The sequence below is a fragment of the Ruditapes philippinarum genome, unplaced genomic scaffold, assembly GCF_026571515.1.
Source record: "Ruditapes philippinarum isolate M1 unplaced genomic scaffold, ASM2657151v2 ctg2107_1_1_1_1, whole genome shotgun sequence".
Lineage (NCBI taxonomy): Eukaryota > Metazoa > Mollusca > Bivalvia > Venerida > Veneridae > Ruditapes > Ruditapes philippinarum.
In genome coordinates this window covers 25,663-35,578 of record NW_026853859.1, presented here as the reverse complement: position 1 = coordinate 35,578, position 9,916 = coordinate 25,663, and the positions used below count along the sequence as shown (strand labels likewise).

The 9,916-nt window shown below is 30.2% G+C and overlaps 1 protein-coding gene across 2 annotated transcripts; it reads right to left on the bottom strand.

The window, feature by feature from the left end:
• Nucleotides 1–1,111: 1,111 nt before the first annotated feature.
• On the bottom strand, nucleotides 1,112–8,789 carry LOC132738182 (uncharacterized). Of its 2 annotated transcripts, none has more exons than XM_060725649.1 (3): nucleotides 7,389–8,789; nucleotides 2,979–3,110; nucleotides 1,112–1,481 (listed from the first exon to the last, which is right to left on the bottom strand). In XM_060725649.1, the coding sequence occupies exons 1-3, from the start codon at nucleotides 7,864–7,866 to the stop codon at nucleotides 1,288–1,290; spliced, it is 804 nt and encodes a 267-aa protein (XP_060581632.1). In that variant the 5' UTR covers nucleotides 7,867–8,789; the 3' UTR covers nucleotides 1,112–1,287. The 2 variants fall into 2 exon arrangements, with proteins under 2 accessions (XP_060581632.1, XP_060581630.1); XM_060725647.1 differs by having other exon boundaries at nucleotides 1,113–1,484.
• Nucleotides 8,790–9,916: the final 1,127 nt, after the last annotated feature.

The following is a 9,916-nucleotide window of genomic DNA, read 5'->3' as shown; positions in this document are numbered from 1 at the left end:
CTTGTTTTATTAAACTTGTTTTAATCAGTGTCAATCAAATGTGACGTTTACAAATATTATTTTTGCACAATATTTAACATATTAATAGACGCTGTGCCTGCATGTATTACAAAATTAAGGCATTTACTATCAATTTGAATATGAATTTACATTTCGGATTTTGAAGTTTGTGTTTGTTTCTTTTACCACTTTTTTACAGTCTGTTCCTATTTCATCTATATGTCAACGGTGTATTGAAATAATAAACCACTAGCAACGGTAGCAGCAGTAATTTCAATCTTGATCCCGACTTTTGGTGCGCTAAGAATACTGCACAACGGTAAGAAAAACAAACATACCTCACAATAACTGATATTTATTTACGTGTTCAAATCTAATGCCAGTTATATCAACCTGTACATTATTCATTGCCACGACTTCACCTGTAGTCTGAATATTTGATCATGACATGAAAATGATAAATTTAGTGTTCTTTACCGTTTAATAGTTTTTGGTGTATCTTGGACATCCTTAGAAATAACTTTGCATTTCTGTGAGGTATTTTTTTTTAAAGAAAGAAACCTCAATATTTGTGATAATTTTCTGGTTAGTAACATGTTGTTAAGTATGCACATTAAATGTAAGATAGTAACTATCATCAGTTATTGCATGGTTTGGAACTTTTTCTTTGTTCTTACTAACCCATTATTTTCAATACACTTTCAATAAGAATTAAATTTTGAAAACAGTATTGATATATAACAGCACAATGTGTTTTCATTGATTCATACTGGAAAAAACTCAACTTATATATAACAGTTGAGATATTTTGCATCTCTCATATTATCAGTGTAGTTTTTTTACAGAGGTTGAATTTTGCTGATTTGTGTTACAAAATAAGTTATAGTATATAAAAGGAATTAGTTACAGGGGTATAGCACTGGCTGGGGCTATTACAAATAACGTAAAGCTTGTCACATGCATTCACATGCACTGTGTAATTGTTTGTAGAAGCATCATCCTTTTTGTTCCATAAAAAGGATTATGTCAACTGAACTTTTGTTCGGTGCGAAATTTTTGATTATCTTAAGAAAAACGATTAGATGCTACCTACACAGACATTGTTTAAAATACAAATTAAGGGACAAAAAAAAAACGTAAGTATGTAATGTATGATTTATTGTATGAGTAATAGAAAGGGAGTACATTTAAAGATCCATGTAGCTTTCTGGAGTCCTATATTACAGCATAAAAGGGGCAAGGTGTTTGTTATTTCCCTTTTGTATAAAATAATTGTACAGAGTTATTTCACTTAAATATTCTGTTGTACTTCCTCAGCATCATGTGTTCCCACGTTTCAACGTGTTGCGTGTGACGTTGTTGATTATGTAATCTTCGTCTTTGTGAATGAGTTAAAGGTCTGCGTCTGACGTCATTCAGAATAATTTGTTGACGTGATACTGGCGCAATTGGCTCATTGTGGCTAATGTCAACGTCAACTGCTTCTAGGATAAAATGAATGAAATAAAAAGTTAAATAAAATGGTTAAAAATGCGCATTGTTTTATCGGAAAACAGGACAATATTTAACAGTCTATGTTAATGAAAAGAGACGGACACGTAGGATACATGTTATCAGAATTTTACTCAATCAAACAATTCTGGTTACATGAATAATTTTCGTCTCTTATCCCGTTATTCTGAAAATGCAATTTTTTTATAGGTATAGGAACCTGCTTTTGTTGTTTGTCAATAACGTTACATCACGATAAATACAATCAGGTAGCTTTGTAGAAGCTTTCGTGTAAATCGAGCTTTTTGAGCAAGCGTAGTTATCCGGTGGTAAGAGGGATGATAGATAGATAGATACTTTGATTTCCTCCAAAGATGAAGAGCATAACAGTATTTACAGAGTAACAATAGATGTATAATACAATTTAAATGATTTAAATACTATGCGATAACATTACAAAAATAAATTATAACAGAAACAAAAATCATATATCGTGGGATCTATATATATATATATAATTAAATCTTTCATTCTATGGCAAAATTAATTCACACCTGTTTTTTTATTTATTGATCTTTTATCTAACAACAAAAATGTAGAAGCAAGACATGGCAACTAGAAGTGTATCTTTAAAATGATTGTAAGCATTTCTCATTTATGTAGCTTTAAAGAAATCGAAACTAAAGCTTTTTAAAGTTGGAAACACATTTTGTTGATTTCTTAAAAATAATGAAGGGGAATTGGCAAATAGTGCTAAATGTAAATGTCTTCTTAACAGAAGATATAGTTAATATAAAGCTGCTAAGAATTATTTAAATATTTTCTTCATTTATACAAAAAAGAAGAAAACTCATGAAAGGAAAACCCAATTTTTTACAGTTTTGAATAGTGTAAAACTTTAATAATAAATAATTCATGAGATATTCTACTTATTCATAGAAATATTTATATTCTAGCTTCCTAGCACTCGAAGATTATATCTATCATAATTTGTTTCTTACATTATTACAGATAAGACATGCCTATCTGAAAACATTTCTCATTGGTACAAATACAATACATACACAATTTAACGTAAAAAATGTATTACGGTGCATGTCAATACATCATTTAATCTAGTAAACGTAATAGTGATTGTAAGTTAATGAGAAGTTTATGAAAATGCGTTCGTCATTTTTCACGGCGAATCCCATTACAGTTTTACATTGTTCAAAAGGACAATCTGTTATTAGCTCACGGAATCAAGTAAATCCCAGAAAATCTATGATCATTTTCCACAAATTCTCACGTTGATACAAAAACAGATCTGGTGTAGGATAAATTTTTGAACTGTAATTACTACACTTGCCTTTCACTTTCTTATAATTACCCATCACTGACGTCTACCCCATAAAACCGTTTTTGTTATTCTTACCCTAAATCGTTATAGATGCATTTATTATATTAAAATATCCTCTAACCACTGAAGATCAGACTAAGTGACTTACCGTGCTGAGAAAGTCCGCTGTCATGACCGTACACTTCTGAAGAAACTGCAAACCTCTCCGCGCATACGCAAGCTATTGGCCAATTAGTAAGCCATCTCTGTTCGCCATCCCCAATGTTTGTAACAAGGATATCTATATAAACAAACATAACAAATGATTACAAAAAAGAAAAGAAAAGAAAAACACACACACAAATAAACAATCAATAACGGAAAAAACAGGTAGCACAAAAACGGGGGGAAACAGGCAGCTCTTTTATATGTTGTCGTTCATGTTGATTTAAGTGCAAATGTATATTATATAAGCAATTAAGAAAATCTCTTGAAAAATAAAAGTTGTGTATATACTAGAAAACATATTCTATTTGATGTTTGTCAAAAATAAATTGTATAAATTATGATGAATGTTTAATATGTTTAAGTGTACGGGATTCATCTTACTCCGTTCAATTCGATAGTAAAATAGGTCCTTGCTATATTATGCATTTTACATTGTTTAAAACTGCATGGAAAAGTGTGGCTCTTGTTTTATGCATTGGAAAACATAGCAAAATACAACTTTACAGTTTCAGTTTCAGTTTATTTCTAGTAATATAGGCCTCAGGCCATAAATACAAAGTACAACAATACATCAAACAGTAGAGTGATAAATTGCAAATACATTTGTTACTAGATGTAATGAATTGAATTTGTAAATAATTATACAGTATTTATCTCTTCCTTTCTTACATTCATTGCATAATATATATATATTTAGCAATAGATATTACTTCATTTATTATTGTTGATGACATGAGAGAATAAAATAAATGGTGGGAATGATGATGTAACCATGTATCTTTAAAATAGACAGCTCTGATATTGTTATATAGTGAACATTCAAAGAAAAAATGATATTCATCCTCAATAACATAAATATTTGTCTTTAGGCAATGAAAGCAATATCTTAAATCTCTATCTATTCCAATATGTCTACCTTTCTCTATCATAAGATTATGACATGAACAGCGAAAATTAGAAAAAGCTCTTCTATACTTATATGCTAAATCTAAACTTAAATATCGTTCAACATTAAGTAAAGTCTTAAAGTACTTGTAATGTAATGCTTTAGGAGAAGAATCAACAGCATTATACCAGTTTTGTGAATAACAATCAAATAAGCGTTGCTCAAACATATTAATGAAATTTAGGTCATCACCGACATCATGAGAGAGCCATACGTATCCAAAACCAAATTGAAAAAGCATATCTTTAATGTTGCCAGCCCATGTTTTCCGTCAAGATTCGTGTAGTCGTTTTAACATCAAATAACAATGTTTTGGGTACCTATGATCTCCCATACATGTCAGTTTTAACCAGTATTTAACACAATTTGTCATATAGATAGTACAGAGAGGTAATCCACATTCACCAAGGGCAAAATAGCTTGTTGTATTTTGTGACAAGTTACAATATTGTTTACAGAATTTAACTTGTACAGATTCAATCTTATCAACATAATTATAACCCCAGATTTCTGACGCATAACACAATATAGGTTTTACCATTGAATCAAAAATTTTGAACATATCAATAGGATCAATGTGACCAAATTGTCTTTGAAAATTGAATATACAAGCAGAAGCTTTAAGTCCTTGTAGTGCAAGCATCTCTTTTGTTTTTGACCATACTAACTTTGGTGTGAAAAATACACCTTAATATTTGTAAAATGGAACAACTTCAATAGGTTCATTATTAAACAACCATTTTTCAGTTTGTTTCAAAACACCGCCATTTCTAAAAACAATGATTTTCGTTTTGCTTAAGTTTATCTTCATCTTAACAGATTTACAATAATCTTCAATATAATTTATCTGCTGCTGTAGATTTATAACGGTGTCAGAAAAGCTAGACACATCATCAGCAAACATAAGAGCAATTAACTCTTCAATGTTATTGGATACAAAAATACCTCTATTACATTTTTCATGCAAAAAAGTAACTAGATCATTTATGAAAAGTGAAAAAATTATCGGACTTCCAACACAGCCCTGCCTTGTTCCAGTATTACATGAGAAGAAGCTTGTTAGTTTGTCATCAACTTTAACACATGATTTAAGTTTTGCATACATAGATTTTATTATTTTTAAAAATTTTCCATTGATCTTATTTCTAGAAAAAGCGTCCCATAATTTTTGATGCTGAATACTGTCAAAAGCTTTTGCAAAATCTATGTATATACAATAAAATCTACCCCGTTTCGTCAGGTACTTCTGGATCAAAGACATTAGAGTAAAAATATTATCAATTGTTGAATAGCCTTTCCTAAATCCAGCTTGAGACTCATCAATTACATTATAGTTAGCACACCATTTAGTAAGACGAATAGTTAATATATTAACAAATATTTTACATAGGGAATCTATTAAAGAAATACCTCGATAATTATTTGGATCTGATTTAGAACCTTTCTTATGTATTGGAGTGATAATACTTTGACTCCATTCTTCTGGGAAGTTTCCGTTTTCAAAAATTTCATTAAAAAGAGCATTCAAAAATGGTAAAATTATATGAATAGAATGTTTGTACATTTCTAAGCAGACACCATCAGGTCCAGACGACCGGTTAGCACGTAAATGGTCTATACTTTGCATTATTTCTAGATCAGATATAGGAACGTTAATTTCGTCACAATTTAAGTAATCACGATTCACATTGACCACGGGCTGCTCATCGATAGAACTATTTTCCCCAGTTACAGGATTCAAGAGTAATTTAAAATAATCATACCATTCATTACATGTTATTAAAGAATCTGCATTTTCTTTACTATTACCTTTTTAAGAATATTCCAGAATTGTTTTGCATTTTTCCTGGTATCAACCAACAGCTTCCGTTTAGCTTTGCAGTGAAAATACTGTTTATTTTTACATAGTGCTTTAAATTTGTTTTTGGACGTTTTATATTTTATTAAATCATCTCTTTCATTTGAAACCCGGAACTGTCTAAGAAAACGGGTTTTATCTCTTTTTAGAATTTGACATTGGTTATCCCACCATAATGGTTGAGATGATACGTTTTTGTGATGTTTACATTTCATATCATCTGCAGAAACTTTTAAGATATATAAAAAGTCTGGAAGAAACGAGGACAAAATTCTATTCTGTGAATTAATACGTATTTCATCAAATTGTTGAAACTTAGGCGTAAGATAATTTATAAAATTTTCTTTGAATTCTGGTTTCCACTTATACTTCAGCCATGGTGACATATTCTCACCATTTTCAAAATTATACTGATTTTGACTACCTATAGAAGGGAATGAAAAATGGCAAATAATAGGAAAATGTACAGACTCGTCATTATTATCAACTTTAAAATATGTTACATATTTAAACAAACTAGTAGTAGCTGCCATATAATCTACAACACTGGCTCCATTATTTGCTAAACAAGTATAGTTACCAGGAATATCATCAAAAAATCTTCCATTAAAAACATGTATACCATAAGTACAACATAATTCAATAAGTGATAATCCAAAACGATTAAACTCTGTATCTTTAGATAATCTATGCATATTAAAATCATCTTCTGGGTATGGTACATCATCACCAAATATAAACAATAGATTATCATCTAACACAAAGTCATTGAAGTTTTTTATACGTGAATTTAAATCTCCCGCCAAAAATAATTCTGCATCGGGATATTTACCTTTAATCTGACTAATACTTGTATTCAAAATTTCAATACTATTATTATCTTCAATCGAATAAATAGACGAGTATTCTGGAGATACATATGTAAATATAAGAATAACATCATTCACATAAATCATAGATTCAGCACTAATTAATAGCACTACACATTCAGTAATATTATCAAATATACGTTTTATAGACCCACGTTTGATCAACCAGTCTTTAACAAAAACCGTCACTCCTCCGGAACCACGTGCAGCTGTATTCTTCTTTCTTCTACAAAAGTTAAAGTTTGTATATCCAGGTAAAAAGTTTTCGAATTCATCATTTGAAACACCCCAAGTTTCACAGAAACTTAATATATCAAAGCGTGAACAGTATGACTGAAAGCTAATATCATTATAATATTTTTTTAAACCTTCAATATTCCAGGAACACATCTTTAAATCAATATTAATAGAATAGTTATTTTCATTGCGGAAGTGATGCCCATTACAGATTATAAGGATGGATTATCATGTGCGTCAATTGACGTTATTTTGGTAATGCATAATTATATTTTAAAACAATTACAAAAAGGCCTAAGTAATATGACATCTATAATTTCTCACTTCGAAGGGATATACTTCACATATTTACCGAAATCAACAATATACTCTATTTTATTAAAGAACCAATGATAATTGTTTCGATGTTGATAAGGTGATGTAATTATAATTTATAATTACCCGTTTTAACAAGATCACACTGTGTACGAACTTGAAGAGAATACGTCGTGCGGAAATCTAAGCCACCAAAACCAAAGTTACATGTTGCACTGTCACATACTGCATACTTGATAAATCGCGGTATTCTCGTGCTTTCTTCATCATATTCCTCGTGCCAAGAACACAGAGAATCTTCACACTGACCTGCGCAATTCCTTTGCCGTGACTGCCGCTTCTTCCGATAGCTCTTTACCTTGTGAGAATTACGACGCGCGGCATTCAAATATTCAAAAAGTGACGTAAAGTTTTGTAAAACCGGATTTAATGTGTTATCCCGCTTGTCATTTCCATTTCTCAAACTATTATCATTATCAGTTGAATTCGCATGTTCAATGGTCTTTAAAAAGAAAGTTTTCGTCCAAGATTTCCCGCTCACATTGTCGAGAACACTAATTCCATATATCAGCAAGATGCATCTTAAACATGATATCATCCACATTTTTTTCGAATGATTTTATTACGTATTAATATTATTGTTACTCAATTCAAATGTACACTATTACTCTAGTGAACGCAAGCATTTATTTAAACACCGGAATATGTGTATACATTAACGCGACAGATTGATAAACACACGTTTATCTTCATAAAATGATTTGACGGGTTAAAAAGAATAAAGTTTATACCCGAAATTCAAACAAGGTAATCTAGTGTAATAAATCCCCAGTTTTCGATCTTTAAACAGGGCACGCCCCAGTTCTTCTCAAAAAGATTACTTGTAAGGTTATCAGGTATATCCTTTAAACGATGCATCAGCCGATATTTATTAATTAATCAGCTGTTAAGTCTACCTCTGTTCAGTAAGAATCGTAAGTCACTTTGTATTTAACACAATTAAAACAAAACTAAAAGAGAAAATGATCTGGTACAACAATCAAACCGATGTCTGCATTTCGTATTTTTGAAAGTGATTTATGTTACTTTATAATACATTAAAAATGGTTAACATGAGTTTTTGCAAGTGGACTGTAACTGTAAAGGACTTGTTTTTTATTTGTTGAATGGTTACTTACACATAAATATAATATTAAGTGAGCTCGTATTAAGAAAAAATAACCATTATATTTTCTTTAATATTGTGTATGTCTTACATTGTTTACCCTTAACACTAAACGTCTATATTTGAATCATGTTAAAGTCTTTGATGTATTTCCATGACTGCATAATACAATGTCAAATAATCTGTGACAGGTCCATAGCACTTAACCATCGCCACTTTGAATCCTGTCAGGATCTTTGATTCAGATAATTCCCGGAGAGAGATTCGCCATTACAGCTAGTCAGTCAATAATATGTTAAAGTTCATAGTCAGAGTGACTAGATCTTCCGTGATAGAAAAATCTGACACACATAATATTAAGTTAATTGATGTTTTTTGTATTTATCAGATTTTTCAAACAAAATGGCGAAAGAAGTCCCTTAAAATAAATATGAGTTTTGACTCCGCCCACTTTTATATTTATATTTCATATTTATTTAAAAAAAATAAGAATTACATTTGACTGGTATATCACCATATTTCATGGGTAAAATGAAATAAATATTGATATTAATATATATCTTCAGCAAAAAGCAATATCAGTCGTGGTATATTAGAATAACTGCCAGTGATAAAGTGCATTAGTATATTGTACCTTTAACTTGTCGGCATAACGGTATTATTATATAAGTTTTGATATTACATCAATGTATTTTAAAGTAGGTGCATGTACCGCGTGATAAAGCGAAATAACAATCAGTCCTTTTAATTAAAAGTTTTGTCCCACGCCACTTAAACTATAATAACTGATAGTTCGTTGAAAGACATTTTAAATCTTTGACGAATATTATTGTTTAACACCCTCGCACGTTGATTATTTGGTGGGAAAATGTCCTTAAAATCTTATAAAACAGCTTACAGTCTTCTTCTGAATCTTATTTTAGTTTCCGGTGACTATTATAAATAATTGTATGTTAAGGATAATACAAAAAAATGGTCAAACCGTATATCTATATTCTTTTTAAAATACATTTATCTTAAAATAATAGATGTGCAAACGTACAGACAATAATCATTTAAAACACATTCATTATTAATAAATAGGGCTAAAGTTAGTTATTCAAGATGAAGTGTTACTATATTATATTGCATTTGAAGGACATTTGAGGTCATTTGTGTATTGCTTAATAGCAGTTGCCTGAGTACCTGTTTTGCGAAATGGACTTGTTCAGAACGAAAGTCTTTGTATAACTAACTACCTCCCATTTGTCTGTAAGACACTCACGTGGACCTAATGTTTTTAACGTTCTGTTCAAATAAGATAATTATATATAGATAGTGCTCAAATTTGATATTTGAAAATACTAATGATTACAGTCTCTTTTTAAAATATAAAATAAACATTTTTGTACACACGCAAGAAAGAAATGAAACACTTTGAGATATATACGTTATAGTTAAAAACAGTATAAACACATTATGTCGTGTTTTAAGTGATATGGAATACAGC

Bases quoted from the DNA above. Each gene is read 5' to 3' on its own strand.
- LOC132738182 (XM_060725647.1), bottom strand. From the start codon at position 7,866: ATGTGGATGATATCATGTTTAAGATGCATCTTGCTGATATATGGAATT. The intron at 3,111-7,388 runs GTAATTATAAAT...TTGTTTATATAG, and splicing joins GTGTGATCTTGTTAAAACGG to ATATCCTTGTTACAAACATT. The intron at 1,485-2,978 runs GTAAGTCACTTA...ATTTTATCCTAG, and splicing joins CAGCGGACTTTCTCAGCACG to AAGCAGTTGACGTTGACATT.